The following is a 17,946-nucleotide window of genomic DNA, read 5'->3' on the forward strand; positions in this document are numbered from 1 at the left end:
GGACTGTTTTCTCCTCTGTCCTTACTGAAAGATGGGGCAGAGCCCTGGAGCTTTCCTTCTGCTGGAAGAGCTTTAACCCCTGCTCGAAAGGTCTTTCCATTATAACTTTTACTAAGCCCTTGCATGTCTGTTATGTGAACTTGCAGTAGTTGTTACACAGCTGCATGCCAGAAGGGTTGCTATACCACCAGGTGAAGGTGGATTTCACCCACTTGTAACTAAATCATCTCACCCTCTCTGCCCTCAAAGCTGTAGGTAGGGAGGTTTGAGAAGTTCCCATGTGGAAGATGTTCCAGTGAAGGGAGAAATGGGATTGTAGTAATCTCATACATGCAACACAAAAACACCACCTTCCACAATTCTGGCACTGCATTCAACATTTTTTTTTATTTTTTTTTTTTAGATAGAGCTGTCCCCTCTTCCTAATTCAGTGACTAGTTACTTGTCACAGGACTTGGGAACTGCTCTATTAAAACTGGTGCTGAGGTATTTTACTCAAACCTAACACACACACAGGTGCAATCCAGTGCAGTACCAGTTGAAGTAGGAATGCAGGTACAAGCATGAGGCATGTTTGTGTTTGCATCCCTCTCTGAAAAAGGTACAGAGAACTGACAGAAAACTTCACACAGGGGCTATGGGTGATTTCCTGGGAGCCAGGAACCAACAGCCTTACAGGTGTACTTTGTGGCACTGTCAGCTGTTATCCTCAGGCAACAAGTACTATAAACCTGCTGCTGTTCCATCCCAGGATGAGAAGATACTATCCCCTATGTATGAGACATCAAAGTAATTGGACATCTTCATCCAAATTTTTTTATTAATAACATAATATATTCCAAATTAGTACAAGCCTTTACTAACCATTCCATTACCATCCCAAGTTTGGCAGAGATGTCATACTTCTGCCATAACTGTCAGTGTTTAGGTGCAGAATTAAAAGAAGAGCTTACAGAATAATTGGCAACAGGAAGTAGCGGTATAAACACCACAGTACCGGGTCAGCATGACAGCTGCTGAGGGCTCTAGAGTCACTCCCAGGCAGGCTGCTCCAGGCTCAAGTTGTAGGAAGTGGCAAGGGGAGAGAAATGCAGCAGCAGCAGCTTACATCAGTTACAAAGCTGCAAGCACAAAAGCACTGAAGATTTCCTAACTGCACAGGAACTATATGGTACTTCAATCAATCAGAGTAATATCTTCCCTCATGCCTAGATTTAGACTTCTAGGCTCAAGTCCATCTCTGGCAATGGCCAACAAGCAGTAAATGCCTAATACAGTAAAAGATTTCAAAATTTAGAGCCTCAAATATATTAAGAAACACTTCTGTTGAAGCCTCAGTTAATGCAAGCCTCTTAGTTACTGTAAGCCTCTTCTAGTTACTGTCATTGCAGTGTTCCTTTTCCTCCACTTCTTTTTCTTAACCACAATACTCAAAAAATTCCTCTAAAGGGCTTACACAGTTTTCACCACTCATCTCCTTGCAAACTCTGTGACTGTAGCTTAGCCAAGTAAGTGGTACACAAAACAGCAATAAATTACAGCACAACTATCCCATTTAAACTACTTTTTAAAAAAATAATACATAGATGCACATTGTAAACAGGTGCTTTAAAAACATGCTTCTGAGCATCTGATACCAGGATGTTTTTCCCCAGGGTCTCCTGTCTGCAAGGGGACACAGTGGGCCCCACAGCACCAAGGAGGGCACCCATCAGCTCCTCTGCAGCCTCCCCACCCAACATCCCCACCCAACATCCATGCTAAAGGTACTGCCACCCTCCGTGCGGGAAGAGGTCAGGCTTTAGTGCCAAAATGCTGCAAGACATCCAGTCATTCCAACACACAGTTTTGAGTCTAACCACACTTACTCAAGACTTACTTTGGAATCAAGGCAACAGGGATCAAAGGCAGCCAGCCCCTCCTTGCAAAGCCTGATCTAATACTCTCCTTACCCTAATTAACACTTGCACTTTTCTTCCCTACAACTATTTAATGCAATTGAGGGGGGAAAAAAACCTCTTTCCAAAAGGTCTTGCTTGATCTTACATCTAATGCTCCCGAAGCACTCAATCTAGGAGTAATGCTATGAAAGCCATCATTATAGCAATTGTCACTGAGCTCAGATAGAAAAAGTCATTTAGTGAAATGACAAAAGACATGATTCAAGGTAATCATGCAGCATAAAGCAGGGTATACTACATGGATAGCGCGCACACACACACACATATTTACAACTGCACTATTATCTGGAATACTGTTTGTTTCAAAGACACGGTAAAGCTAGCACAATCCCCCTGGAGAGCCGCGCAGCTTAGTCAAAGTCACGGTTTGTAAGAACCAGTGGAGCAACCAGAGTCCACACGTAAAGCACAATGCCAATCCAGCTGGACGATATCTTCACCCAGACAGACGGCCATTTGCTGGTCATTGTCTCGTAAGAAGAATCCGGACTGTGAAAGAAGGAAAAGAAAAAAAAAGTTAATTTGCAATTCTTGTTTCAATGTGACATACTTGTGTAGTAAGCCACAATCTCCCTGGGCCACCTGTGCCAGTGCTTGGTCAGCCTTTCAATGACAATGTGTTTCCTGATGTTCAGAAGGAATCTCCCACGTTTCAGTGTGTGCCCGTTGCCTCTGGTCCTGTCACTGGGCGCCACTAGAAAGACCCCGGCTCCATCCCCTTTGCACCCTCCCTTCAGGTACTTATATACATTGACAAGATCCCCCCGAGCCTTCTCTTCCCCAGGCTGAGCAGCCCCAGCTCTCTCAGCCTCTCCTCATACGACAGATGCTCCAGTCCCTTCATCATCCTTGTGGCCCTTTGCCAGACTCTCTCCAGTATGTCCATGTTTCTCTTGTACTGGGAAGCCCAGGATGGACCCAACATTCCAGGTGTGGTCTCACCAGTGCTGAGCAGAGGGGAAGGATCAACTCTCCCTCAACCTACCAATATGACATGTCCTATCTCTCCTTTTTCCAGCCCTCTGTACCAGACATGGGCCTGGTGTTTACTTATTTTTAGTTGTTATAGAATTTAAGACTCTCTCCTGTTCACTTCAGCAGGACATATTTTAGCAGTCCAGTGAATCCTGAGAATTATCCTAGAAAATATGATAGGCACTTGTAAACAAGGCTGGCTACTCCAATTTTCAAATACAATTAATTTAAGATAGATAAACAGCATACTTCCTTTGAGAAGTCCCATTCAAGACCTACATCCCTCACAGCATACAACTTTTGTCTCCTTGTCCAGCAAAAGATAGCATCTTGTTTGCTTTTTATTAACACAATATATTATCAAACGTAAATACCTGTACCAGTTGGTGAGCGTCATCATGATATAAAGTGATGCCAGGAAAAGCATGAAATGAAAGAAGGAGTAACTGTAAGTGACTCCATCCCTCTCGTTATCTATGGCTCGGTGAACATCATCTCCCTCATCAAGGGAGCCATCATTCCTGGGCATTCCATCTTCTATCAGTGTTGATTCATCACTGGTCAGCATCAGCTTATTAACTTGGCTGTTGTTGGATGTTCGGATGCTGTGTTCGACAGGAAAGGAGACAGTACAGTTACCCATATAAATACAATTTAGTATCCAACAATGAGAAGTAATACAAGTTAAAAGGATTTTTTTTTTTAAAGAATCTTACCTTGAATAGAGAACACACAGCAAAAACAGAACCAGTCCTACAACGCCTTGTGCATCCCACCACTGAACTACCTGCCCCTGGGTTGGAGTGGTGGTGCTGTTGTAACCAATGATGCTCAGCAAACTCGGGTTACAGCGCCTGTCTGTGGGGGAAACTACATTAGAACTTACACAAAACAAGAACAGAACAGAACAAATATTTAATAGTACATTTCCACACTGAATTTCAGCATGGTAATAGAAAGGAACTTTGTGATTGTGACAGTCTTGAAGTAAAAAAAAGCTTCGAATCTTATTTTAGCCTATTGAGTCTCTCTAAAGCAGGTAAATGACAGTATGTGGCATAAAAATTTGTCTCTTAGAGCAGATAAAAGGCTTTCAAACTTATGTAAGATACACATTAACTGCTTTACTGTTCCAGCTCATATTAGATGCAACAAAATACAAATGCTCTGCATATGAAACTTCAGAAGTTCTACCGCTAGAAAACAAGTTTGACAAACATATATACTCTATAGATGGGGTACCAGAGTCATCTCAGAGCTTCATATTATCAACAGTTCCCAACCCAACATCTACAGATAACACAGATGAAAGCAGCAATCTCATTTCCCCATAATTATTGCAGTAATTAGATATGACTCATATGTATGCTGTTGCACAGAAGACTGTCCATAATTAAGATAAAAGGGCCAGAGACTCAATTAAAAACACCAAAATCAATATCTGGTAGTTTGATTTAATCACCAGAATTTCTGAATTTATTTATATTTTTTTAAAGAGATGCTCTTCTGTTTTCAGAGACAAGAATCCTTGAGAACATTAATACATTTTTTAAAATCCTCAGTTCAGAAAAATATAATCAGTAGCATCTTGAAACTTGGTAGGGAGATGATTTTTTCCAACAGCTTGAAAGGGTTGTGGTAATCTGCAAAATCTAAGTTTTAGAATACTGTAGTCCTGCCAATAATAGGCAGAAATTCTTCCACACGATAAACATAAGAGCAAGTGAAAAACACGTTATCTTTGGAAGAACTATTTCTTCAGTATTATTACAGAAAGTTGGAGTGGGGGGGAGAACACAAACCAATAAGTCCTAGCTTGAACTTGCATGCATTATAGTACTTCATTTTGCCTCACAAAAAGGTGAAGATACAACTTACTGCTGGTTACCCCAAAAGCCATATAATGCTACTACACTTACCTGGTTCATTGGTCATAGCTGACCAAGTCAAATACATTGTATAAATAGTGATGACAGAAGACTGCAGCAAACCAGATCTTGGCTGAGATTCCTGTGCAAAGTAGTCACGAAACAGCACAGTTAGGCAATTAAATGGTCTCAGGCACAATTATATTACAGGTTTCTGGGACTGGTAACACAAAAAACCCCAAAGGTAACAGAATTAAAACTGTACCTGAATCTTCGGCAGAATTGACATTACAGAAGCACCAATACACAGCAGCATATTGACACTGATGAATGTCTTGTTTTCAGAACAGCCTTCTGGATGAGTGTAATAAACATAAAACAAGACAATGGCTACTAGAGACAGCAGATAATTGACAGCTGTAGCTGACAGCAGAGCTGTGAAAAGAGACAAAACAGAGTTAAACTGCTTAATAATGGAGCGTATTAAAAATTAAATGATGTTGCACAATTATGTTTTGGATATGGTATACAATAACAATTAGAGAGCAGCTCTGGGCACTGAAATGTAAAGGAACTAAGTTCTTCTCAATACTCTGAAGTATTAGAAAGAAAGAACACAGTAAATGGGAAGCCTGAAGCCATACTAGATTCTCCAGTGCTCTAACAGCAACCAAGAAGAACAAGTATGAAGGAATATACAGTTATACTACATACACTGTGGCTAAAAGCTTAAAAAAGAAACTGAAGAACTACTTCTCCAATAGAAGGAAAAAATAAACTCTTATTTCCAAATTCGATCTTATTAAAAACATTAAAGAGTGAAGTGGCCATCGCACAAAGACAGGGTGTGCTGTCTTTTGAAGTACCTAAATTTTCACATCTGAAACACTTCATTAAAATTAACATATAGTTTCTCCAGTGAGATGACCTGTACTCTATTTTGCTATCTTGGCCTTTCACTAATATCTTCGAAGAATGACCGACTGGCAGACAAAGAAAAAACAATTATTTGATGAGATACTTATGCTCACTATGAAACAGTAACAGGCTAGTTTGGTTTTAATCAGCACTAAAGTGCAACAATGCCTGTGGCTGGAAAAAAATCCCAAAAACCTACAATTGCCACTTCTCTGCTATCATAAGCTGATGCCCTGCTCCTAGGAATTAGATCTTCCTACTCAGAGGCTGCTGCCCCTCTCCCTCTCATTCCCCTCCCCATTTAACTTGACATCAAAAGGACTGCCAGGCAACAGAGCTGAACTACATCTGAGAAAACAATATGTATGCATAAAGCAGCCCTTCTGCACTCTGCTAAAATGCATTACTCAGTGAATAATTTATTTAACATAACACACAATGAAATTTAAAACTCGATTGTAGGACAGTCCTTTACCTGCATACCAGCATCTTGAGTTTCCTTCCTCCATTTTTTCAACCCAAGATTCATTCCAGGAGTGGGCGAAGTCAATAAGCAAGACCAGCTGAATAAGAATAAAGCAGAATGCTCCAGCCATACCTACATAAAACCACACTAAAAGAGAAATAAAACCAGTTCAGAACCATAGATAATTTACCACCCTGTCTTAATGTCTCTAAACACAGAAAAGTGCTATAGTTACACAGCTACAATTAAAAAAAACAACCACCACTAAAACATCAACATGCACTCAGTTTTGTTTTAAAACCAGTTATGATTGCACCACGATACAGTGGAAGACAATGTTCCCTTACCAGTCGTAAACGGTCCCTCTGGTATGAAAAAGGCTCCAACACTAATTGCAAGTGCTGTTGCAAATTTAAAGAACCAGAATCTAGAGGGAAATAAAAAATAAAAAGTCAGGCAACTGCTGAAGTCTGATCTAATTCACAAAAAACTCAAAAGTACACAAAATGAACATCCTTAAGAGCTGTTTTTTAATTCACTCATTCTTAACTCGTTTCTTTTGAAGTAGGGTAAAAATCTTATTTTATGTGCCCAAGATTTTTGTTCTCCAGAAAAATATGCTTAAACCGTGCTAAGACTGACAAAGAGTCACATCTGACACATCTCACTGATGTATTTCAAATGAAGCCAGGCTTGAATATAATTGTGAAGGCTTTTTTTTTTTTTAAAGAAAGTTTTTAAATAGCATAGTGAGATTATTGATATTGAACTGCCTGCATATCGGGAAAATGAGTAAACCCAAAAACCTCTATCTGTTCTGAGTATCAAAACCAAAAAGGTAGAAGATCTGGTTGGTGCCTACAATGACAGAACACATGTGGAGTTCCCTTCCAGTCTCGATTCATTTCCTACAAGGGAGAGATGTACAAAAGCCTGGATTCTTCCTACATAACTTCAGACTCTTTAGGCCTACATCTGGTGAGGATTTACCACAACAACAAAAGCAAAGGATTTATCCTTCACAGAAAGGACACAATCAAATTTTAAGTCCCTCTTCCAGCGCAGTAGCATTAGATTTCCGCCCCCGCCCCCCCCCCCCCCCCGGAACAGATAAACACTCATGGACAAACAAAACAGATCGTATGTTTCCTAGAAAGGAGGCAAGGAAATACCTTCCACCAAAGATTCACCAAACTCACCCCAAATACAGACTATGTAGAAATAGACTCTGCATAGGGAACTTCAAGTCAAAAAAATATGCCAACAAAACTCTAAGAAGGTGAAGACTACTTCTTCTGATCACAGTGACAGGCAGCTCCAAATATAGGCACGGTACCATCTACATGTACTTCAAAACAGAATATAGCACAAAGACATGTACCACACCCCTGTGACACCAAACACTTGCAGGGTTCTCAAGTTTTCTATCCCTTCCCATCTTTTCCCATACTTTGAACAAGTTTAATCTCTCCTTCTGGCTGTTACAGTCAGGGGATGGTGACCAGAGGAATAAATTCCATTTGTGTGGAGAGGAACTATGTGAGATGACACAAGTGCAGAATATGGGCAAAAATGGACTAATTCGGTGGGATATAAACTATCTATACCCAGTTTGAAAGCTGCATTAACTTATAACATTTGCTGTGTAATACATACCCCACTTAAACTAGCTTTTGAACACACATGTAGATTTATTTTTTAAATCAATGTAATTCTCAATTATAGAAATAATAGGTTCGAATTTGTACAAATTTCATCTCTAATTCCAGACTTCTTAATGGGTCTTAACGCTCTACCTATATAATGTGCATGACAGGCAAAAACAATACTCATCTGAAATAACATCTACAGTTGCTATGCATTCTGTGCAAGGCAGCAACAATCCTGTGAATACATTATAACTGTTTTCTATTATGATTATTATTATTATCAACAACCTGAGGCAAGAAATGATTCTGACTGCTGTTACAAAAGCAAAACATTGGTACTGGACCACATTACTGGGCTTAATTTGCATGCAAGTATGAAAAACTTAGTACACATACATAGGAAAACCTAATATTCTGAATGTTTCAAATCACTGGCAGAAAGATTACACTGCAAGGTATTACTGAAGATACCTACAATTCAAAAATTAAAAGCCATGGTTTTCATAAAGCTACCTGTTTGAAGCAACTAGTTATTACAGAAGTGCTGGAAGGTAACATTATTAAATATTTTACCAGTAACAGTTAACAAGTATCATTTTTCCTTTTATCCTAGTGCTGACACTAGATTGGCTAAGAAGAGGAAACTGCTATGGGTTGCATAAATAGTACCAAAATTTGTGCTGGAAAGCACAACTCTAGATAAGGCTATCAAGAATATCCCAAACACTTAAGAAGCGGTTTTAAGTAAAAAGATTCCACATCACGTAAAAGGTGTCTGTTATTGTTAAAACCACGAAGTGCTGATGTAGAATGTACATGAACCATTTCTTCTTGCTCGTAACAAGTATGCTCTCCTGAACAGAGCAGGGTGGAGGGAAAGGCTGAACTGAGTTACTGCTGTTAACGCATCTTAATACTGCACCTGGCCTCTTTTTCTTTAGACTGAAACAAAGAAAGAAGTAAACAGACCGATATGCTGCTCAGTCTTAATTATTTTATTTTCCCCTACGGAAATTATCTGAGGGGTTTTTTTCTCATTTTATGCTAGAAATGTTTGATGTTATTATGCTGAATATAAAATAAAATTACTTCTTCATTTTTATGGTTTAGCTGTTCATAGCTTCCATTAAATACAATCATCTTGAAAAAGTAGTAGTCTAAGCAATCACTGTGACCACCAAGACTAGGCACCACAAATCATTTTATGCTTTTTAGTGTCATGCTCTACTACAAAAATTTACATCTCCCTGTTTCAAGATGCTACATTACACATAGACTGAATCTGGATGAAAACTATCACTTGCTGAAATTCCACTATTATCTTCTATCTGATAATTCTAACTATAATAAAATACAAAAGAAAAATTTACTGGGAAGCTCAGAAACTAAATATGTAGCTCTTTATGAAGAAGGGAGACTGAAGAAAAGATAGCAGAGCGGAAAGAGATAGGTTACATATCTATATAGACATATATATAATGGTTATAATCTTTAAAATAAAACTGTTCAGAAAAGAGCAAGGTCTTACTAACATCAAAGTTAAGAGAAATATAATTCCTAAAGGACAGATCAGGCTTTTTAATCTATATGTTGAAAAAAATCTCAGTGGAATGAAACTTAGTACCCTTATTCTCCTCTGAATTTTGTCATCTTTGGACAAAACCAAAATCTCTAATCTTGGGAAGCCTCTGGACAGATTGTCCATTGTCACAGATCAGGCTCTCAAAAGTGACAGCCATGTGTATCTTTTCCTCTTATACAAATTAATCTGCCATGTCTAAGAACTCTAATAGCTTTGAATGCCCTCCACTGCAACAACACTCCTCTAGCCACTATGAAATTCTTTGTGGAACAGTAAATTTGACCAGCATGCTCAGCCACAGGCTTTATTTTCACAGTAGCTGTATCTCACACGCACACACCACCCATCTCAGTTCTTGTTTTGGTATCCTACCCATTGTGCACTGCTGCTCTTGGGTCATTGCTGCTTTTCACTTTGATCATCAACAAGGAGAAGAGAAGGAAGAACATGGCCATACCAAAGCACACACGGTACACAGCTTTGTAACCAACTAGTACATCGCAATTCACATGGCCGTGCACACCAGGAATAGTTGTTCCCATCCCTCCATCACAAAATCCAGGAATCTGTAATAAATGCAAGATACTTCAGCGATTTGTAAAAGGTCTCCTGTGAGTAAGTATGTATTAGCAATTTATGAATATAAAACTCATTAATTATGCAACTATTAACATTGCTAGAAAGGCTGTATTGTTAGTTACAAACTAACCAGAATATTAAACACATTCAAGGAAAAAATCACGCATAGACAAATTCTAAACAAACAAAAAAATCTTATTATCAGTGGTGTGCGGTTTTTTTGCTATTAGCAATTTCAGATCTTCTCAAACAAATGCAATTTTCACCCGTTGATCTGAATCAGGAAATAAATAAAAGATCTGGAATTTGGTAAATTTGACTTGACAGTTACTATCAAATTCATGTCATAGCTAGAAGGCAGCCTGCTTACATCTCTAACAGCCTCCCCAAAAAAGTAACATCACAATCAATTAGAAGTATCTGTAACTTCCATATGAAATTGCTGAGTATATCCTTTCCAGTTACTACCAGGACATGAGCAGCACCTTTTTGAAGTTAAATCATACTCCAAAAGGCTGTAATTTTCTTTCCTAGGTGACTAATGTGGCTCTCGCTGAAGCTCTAATATGGTTACTATGCCACACTGAAATAAACATTTTCAGATGAATCATTTGGGGAAGGGGAGAAAAATCAAAAGCATGCCTAACAGAAGTTACTACCTATCAGAAGAAAATTCAAGTCAGCAAAACAAAGGTTAACAGAACCAAAGCACAGGCAACCCAAGTTCAGTGAACCTGTAAGCTCTCCTATAACTGAAATTATCACTCTATAATTTTACACAAAAATTTTATTAAAAGGTATATAATTTATAAAAATTCAATTTTATATAGTATCTTCATATAACTAATAAACTTTAAAATTCTGTAAGCATTTCCTAATATCTTTACTGAAAAATGTTACTACCTTTAGTAAAAAATATTTGTTATGCATTTGCAGACTTTAAAATAGAAGTACAGCACAATGAAACTGGAAGATATCTTGGATTGTGGTTATCCTTCATTCTTTTATTAACAGCAATCAAAATTAATCAAGTGCCAGAAATACAGTCATCTTGATAATATTTAATTTAAAACTCCACATATATAAATTATATTTTCTTCACGTTTTAGATGAGATTTTATTTTTTCTGCTCTGAGCTATTAAAGAAGTACGACTTTATTTCTAAATAGTCTTTTTCATCTATGTGGTGATTGTACATCAGAAACAAAGAACTCATGCGACAATCAAATTAATGGTGACTGTGAAGCACAGGTGTCAGCACAATTATGTATTTCCAAATAAAATCCAGGCATTCAAGATGTTGTTTACAATTATCTGTGACATTTGTTCTACCAAACATGTTAGCAAAGAAGTAATCTGACCTTCTTCAGCTGCTCTTCCATGCCTGGTATTAACATCACACAGGCAACACTCACGCCAAGAAGTAAAAAGAATGCATAAATCAACCGAGTTATGGTGGAGTTGTTTCCACTGGGGCAGCATCGGCAGAGCAGGCACGGGGCACTTCCACATAAGCACGGTATCTGACAGACAGAACACAGAACAAATTCTTGAAAAAATTTTGCATTACTAGATTTCAATATTTAATCAGGCTGTATAGATTATCAGAAGTTATGATGGAAAATTACTCATCCTATGCATCTCATCACTAGTGTAGACTAAGTCACTGAAACATGTTACACAGCCCCCTAACAATCACGGCAGCGCTTCCTAATGCACCACTGTATAGTGAAATTAGTGCTATGTCAAAAGTAATCATTTCTCCATTCAGAGGAAATAAAGACTGATTCAGGCTTATTTGTTCTCTTGAATTTTATTTCACTTCAGCTAAATGAGATGCAAGGATTGCTTTTAGTTAACAACTACATCCTCCCTTCCACAGCTGCAGAGATTAAGCAGATACATCACAGAAGAAAAATGAAGTGCAACTGGGATTGAGGTACACTTGCAGTTTCTGGCAAAGTAGGGCCACAATCCTCACTGGGGCCATAAACATTACTGGAGCACAAACAACAACTAAAATAGCCTAAAGCTTAGGTTGCAAATTATTGCATATTTAGCAACTACTCATGTATCACATAATTCTCTGTCAACTAGCAAAATTAACTTATGCAATGTAAAAAGTTACAAACCACAAGAACAAAGCAAACACACAGCACACATTATCATCACTGCCAAATATCAACAGCAAAAGTGGACAGGAATGCTGTACAGTTGTAATACTATGAGGGAAAAATTAGGACCAAAGTTACCTGTATTCAATTCTTAAATAGAAAACTGTGGGAAGAAGGAAAGGGAGCAGATAGTGCCATTTCACCAGGGGGGAATTAAAAAAAAAAAATTAAAAACCTTCATCCCATTGCAATTTTCTGCTGCTTGCTGAGTGACAACTCAGGAAGGGAAAGAAGGGCAAGATTCTGTAAGTAAACATAAGCCAAAAGAGGAAAGGTACAATCAAAATGTTTGAGGGTTTTTTGGTGGGTTTTTTTCCTATTTACAAATAGATTATTTTGCCTAGAAGACAATATCCCAGAGAGCAATTAGCAGCTAAGTTTTGGAGGCCACACAGTCTTCAGCTAAGGTAAGGTTACCTAGCAAGCACTGCCCAACAGATCATGCAACCTCTGACAAAGATACTGAAGGGTGCTAAAACTCAGCTTCTCCCCTAGTGCACACACACAGGGACACTTCTGCCATGTGACAAAAGCCACAGGTGTTAATCACTGTGTCAAAAACACCCAGTGAAGTCACATAACATCATGACTAGTTACATGGCCACGTGACCACCACATGTCAATCATCCAGTATGACTGGCATGTGTCAGAGAGAGTTATTAAAGTCCAGTCATATGACAAACAAAAACGCCAGCAGTCTGCTGCTACCGGGAAGGCCCCAGGGTTTGCAGGGAAGAGCAGACAGACAAACTGCCACAACGCTCTTGGCAGCCTCCTGAGAAGCCCTCTGGGAAAGGCTCAGATTATTTGTTCTTACAGGTTCAACCAGACTCTCACACTGGACCCACAAATGTGGTCTTTTAAATAATGTTCTTGTATTCTTTTTGTATTTGTGTTCCTTTCCGAGGATGGAGGAGCCAAGACTTTTCACTCCACTATGCTACAGAATCACTTTTAAATTAGCAAACTTCACTATTAAATTTTCCTTGCTAAAAAATAAAATGAGGCAGATTTTCATTATTACTATTCCAGTTACATATCGCCCTTTTTTACTTCCTCCACTCAATATAATTATAGCACAAAGCATATGAAGGTGTTGATTCTGGGAGAGGTTTCATCTTGATGTAAGAAAGATATTTTTTACAGTGAGAACAACCTCCCCAAGGATGTGGTTGAGTTCACATCACTGAAGGTTTTCAAGACGCGACTGGACAGGGTGCTAGATCACCTCATCTAGGCTCCCTCTCCCACAAAAGGTTGGGCCAGATGATCCTTCCAGGCTGTTCTATGACTGCAAGCAACTACGTTAGGGGCATCTATGCTTAGTAAGCAGGAAGTGTATGGAGAATATTGGCTTAGGATGCATCAGGATTTTACAGTACTAATGTATTACACCATTTCCTCGACACACACAAATAACCTTTCTGGTGAAGACTATTTCTATTCTCTGTTCAAAAAATTACTTTCTTGAACTAATTCTGTCTGCATTAATATTTTTAAAGATACTGTTGAATAAAAGGTTGAATTTGGCAGAGTGGAATATAAGCCTGGGCTCATCTGCTGCAGAAAATTTGGTGCAAGGACCTTCTGGCATAAAAGTCACTTCTTTGGAGAATCTCAGTGTTCAATTGTTTGTTAAATATCTAAGTAATTCAAGCAGCTTCCTCCTGAGTGCATCAAGGGGAACACAGACAAATGCATGTTTTTAGAGACAGGGGAGACTTGCAGTGGCTGAAATAGAGATGACTGTCTTCCCCTCACTGGGAAACAATGTGCCTCAAAGGAGGCCATGTTTAAGCGTCCGAGCTCCAACACAAGCTTTTAAAACATTTTGCCACCAAACAGCTCATCCTTACCAGCTATGATCATGTACATCTCTGAACATGAGACACCCATTGATAACTGATACTATTTATACAAGTTGGCCACTTCTACAAAGAACCACATTACAGTCCAAGTCCCTCTTTCTTTTAGCAAGACAGAATAAAATATACACCATTCCAATAAAATAATATTATTGTACTACTGACAAAACCACTTCTAATAAGTAACAGACTTCAAAAAGAAGAGACAGCAAAAAACATCTGGCCCATGAAATAGAGTTTATCAGCAGAGGAGGCAAGGAGAGTTTGTGTCACTTTCTTCCTAAATTCAGAGCACGCCTCCTACAAAAAAAATACTACAGTACAAACAGTAAGATACTACTACACTGATCAAAGCTTTAATATTAACTCCCCAGGTGAAGCCCAGCTTAGAGATGCAAAGTTACTCTGCAATTAGTTTTGAGCTTGCTTTCTTAAGGAAGCTCAGACAGCAGTTACTAAGTCACAACTGCATAAACCTATTGTCATCCAGTAACTTTTGCACCTACCAACCAACTCACACCCTTACATGTTTTTTGAGAAAAATAAGCAGCTCAGTGGTGTTCACTGAGGCAAAATAAGAAAAGATGACCCACGCACCTATTCTGGGAGCAGCCAGCTGGGCAGACAAGTTAATTCATGCCTGCTCAACCAGTCACTTCATTCTCCAGGGCAGTGGAAATTGCAGGAGGAACACGTAACAAGATGAATATTACAGAGAGAGGAGAGAGAAAACCCCACAAAAAACACTGAAAGTGAAGTGTTGCTGTCCTTGATGCACACAGAACAAGTTTTTAATATCAAATGTAATCTTATTACTGGGGTAATGACTAAATTATTATATACTGAATTAAGTATTTGCAAAAACACTAAGCCCCCCTGCTGGGCCTAGTCAGGTTTTAGCTACATCATCCCTGCTCATGTGCTTAAAGGAACTGATTCAATCAAGATCTTTGCCTTGATAGAGAATATTAAAGTGAGCAAAACAGCAGCTGAGCTATTTCAGAGAACAATGCAATAGAGGCAAGACCCAGCAGAGTGAAAACAGCACTGCCTGACCAATCTAGGTCATCAGGATCAGAAGATTTTTGGTGAGATGACAGTGCTCTTATCTCTGACAAATTTATCTTTGCTCTTAAAACCACTAAACTGAAACACCGCCTGATCAGCACACAGTAGGGCAGAGCTACAACCGCCGGTAACACCACACAAAAAAATCCAGAAGAAATAAAGGTATGAGGCCAGATGCCGAGGCCAGTTACCCAGAGCAGCTCTGCATGGCACAAGACGCAGCTTTGTGGAGAAGCTCCACAGCCAAAGCTATGCCAGCAGCATCTTCCCAGACAAGAGGAGTAGTTATCCCGGCCATGGCACAGCCTGCACTGCCACAAAATCTGCTACATCTGGTTCCCCTGCTACCTCACCCTTACAGTTTGTTTCTCTTTCAGAGCCACAAATGGTGTTTATACGGATATCAATCCTTAGAGACCAGCGCAGACAGATTTCTCCTGACGAGCTATCATATAGGCTTTAAGTGCTGATTAGCTGTGGTTTTAAATGTGGAATCAAAATCAACACTTTAAAGCTATCAGGGAAGAAAAAAAGAGGGGGAAAAAAACACTAACCAAAACCCCCTGATTTGATTGGGCACTTTAAAGGAAGGGATGGAGGTTAGTTACCCACAGTAAATCTGACTTAATCAAGATTACATGCTCACGTAAATCATTTTATCTAAAAGACCATTAGCTAAGTTTCTCTGTACAGGAATAAACACTCAAACCCAAGAAGAAGTATACAGGGATTCATCATGCACTACAAACATCAGCCAGTTATCAGAAAGGCTGTTTATGCACTTAAAAATGCATTATATATTAAGTCAAGTATTTGAATTAGAACTTATACTGTCACTTAGTCTTTGACAATAATTAAAAATGTTAATATTAACTATATTCAGCTAGTAATTACAGCCTAACTACCTAACCATTAAGTAGTGTTTAAAGTGTTAATTAAAGCAAAATGAACACTGACAGTATTTCTTTAACAGGATATTATCGGTGGTCTAGGTGCTTATTCACACGTATATCAGTGGAAGCTTAGTTCATACAGATTTACCAATTCTATGATCATTTCATAGAATTTATATAGGAGATTAAGGAGTTAACTATTACATTTCTAATAAAATATCACTCTCTACTAGGGGAACTGAAGGTCATATATTTTGCTGGCACAAAAAACATGAGCTTGAATCAATATGATGTTCTGTTAGACCACTACGCTGTGTGTGTGAACTGTTTAAATATACATAATTACATTTAATCCAAGTATGATACTATATTTTTGGCATGGAAAATTCAGGTTTTCACACTCCCACTGACATTTTTAACCCAAATGTCTAAAGAGTCACAATCCACCTGATTATGTCTATTCACACAGGGACTAGATTTGGCAAGACGTATCACTTAAGGATAAGACAGCAACGCCTCAACTGAGGACTGCCATGCAGGATCTCTGCTGAAGTCTACATTTTTATGCATAGTGCTAACAGTTTTCAAGTTTTCTCAAACTATTGTTTCCCGTTACAAAAAAATCACCTGACGATGCTTAGCATGGTGGTGACACATCACCACAGACTACTGTGCAGTGAGAAAACGATGCCTCGACAAGACAAAGGTGCCAGAAAGGGTGGAGCTGCTCAAGACAAAGCCGTAAGAAAGAGGAATTAAATACAATCATTAGGATCAGAGAAACACGAGAGTTTTACTCTTCCCGAAAGAAACGTCGAACCTCAAAAGCATTTAATTAGATTTTGACTCCTTTACAGATTTGGGCAGGGGGAACGTCAGCAGACACGGTAACACCTTCCGCACAGTAACGCGGATTAAGCGGCGACCAGCAGCGCGACAGACCCGTCTGTCTGAATAAGTACGAAGCTCCCCATCGCCCCAGCGAAATGGCTTCGGCGGATCCCTGGGACCCCCGGAGAAGCCCAAGGTGGGGGGACCACCGCGGGAGCGCGCCCCAGGGCCCGCCTCCTCCAGCCCGCCGAGAAGCAAGCCCTGCCCCGGAGGAGCGGGGGCGGCGGCCACTGGGGCGGAGAAAGCCTGAGTGGGAGCGGGAAGGGGGCTTGCAGCCTCCCCGCGCCTGAGGAGGCGGAACGGCAGCGCCACGGACGCCCCCGCTCCTGTGAGACAAAGGCCCGAGGAAGGGACGGGCGAGGCCCGGGAAGGGAGGGGGGACGAGGCCCGGGAGGGGTAGCAGCTCCGGCCGCCAGCTCCGCTCAAGGCCTGCGACGGGCAAGGAGAGGCAGAGAACCACCGCGCCGCCGGCCCCCACCTTACCCAGCTCGCCATGGAGCAGAGGCCCAGAACGCCGCCCATGGTCCGCGGCGGACTCCGGCTCCTCACAGATGGAAGCGCGGCGGCCGCAGGCTCTCGACGAGGTTGTTTACTGCTCCCAACGGCGCTTCCGGCTGCTGTGACGGCAGCGGGCAACGTCACTTCCGGGGGGGAGGAAGGCAGGGGGCGGGGCCCGGCGGCTCCGTGGGCGTGATGTGGCCGGTTCTGCCCTCGCTCCGGTGTGGCTCGGGGCTCGTTCTGCCTGAGACGGGGCCTGGAAAAGGCGGCTGCGTCGCCGTGGCGGTCCGGTCACCTCCCCTGATGCGTTAAAAGGATGTGAAGTGGTTAAGAGTCGGCCTGTGCTTCTTCATTGCCAGCCCACACATACCTAAAACAGGGAGTGCCCGAAGGCTGGGAAGATGTCGCTGGGAGCAACAGGCCAGCTTCCCTGCGACAGCCGCCAGTGCTCGCGGTGCTGTTTCCCAGCGCCTCTTGAAACTGGCTAACGGGCCAGAGCTGGGTGGCTGTAGTCTCCCACACCTGAGCAATACTAAAGGGTAGTGTGTCATCCCATGAG

General features: G+C 40.5%; 1 protein-coding gene across 1 annotated transcript; it reads right to left on the reverse strand.

Moving 5' to 3' along the window:
- Positions 1 to 793: 793 nt before the first annotated feature.
- Positions 794 to 17,530, reverse strand: SERINC1 (serine incorporator 1). Its single transcript, XM_054822852.1, has 10 exons — positions 17,373 to 17,530; positions 11,360 to 11,521; positions 9,792 to 9,985; positions 6,536 to 6,615; positions 6,198 to 6,335; positions 5,070 to 5,239; positions 4,856 to 4,946; positions 3,653 to 3,794; positions 3,311 to 3,541; positions 794 to 2,450 (listed from the first exon to the last, which is right to left on the reverse strand). Exons 1-10 carry the CDS (start codon positions 17,409 to 17,411, stop codon positions 2,312 to 2,314), a joined length of 1,386 nt encoding a protein of 461 aa, XP_054678827.1. The 5' UTR covers positions 17,412 to 17,530; the 3' UTR covers positions 794 to 2,311.
- Positions 17,531 to 17,946: the final 416 nt, after the last annotated feature.

Source organism: Grus americana, chromosome 3 (assembly GCF_028858705.1).
Source record: "Grus americana isolate bGruAme1 chromosome 3, bGruAme1.mat, whole genome shotgun sequence".
NCBI classification, from domain to species: domain Eukaryota; kingdom Metazoa; phylum Chordata; class Aves; order Gruiformes; family Gruidae; genus Grus; species Grus americana.

Coding starts and splice junctions, on each gene's coding strand:
- SERINC1 (XM_054822852.1), bottom strand. CDS start 17,411: ATGGGCGGCGTTCTGGGCCTCTGCTCCATGGCGAGCTGG. Junction 11,522..17,372: donor TCTGCTCCATGGCGAGCTGG/GTAAGGTGGGGG, acceptor TCTGTCTGTCAG/ATACCGTGCTTATGTGGAAG. Junction 4,947..5,069: donor CAATTCTGCCGAAGATTCAG/GTACAGTTTTAA, acceptor TACTTTGCACAG/GAATCTCAGCCAAGATCTGG.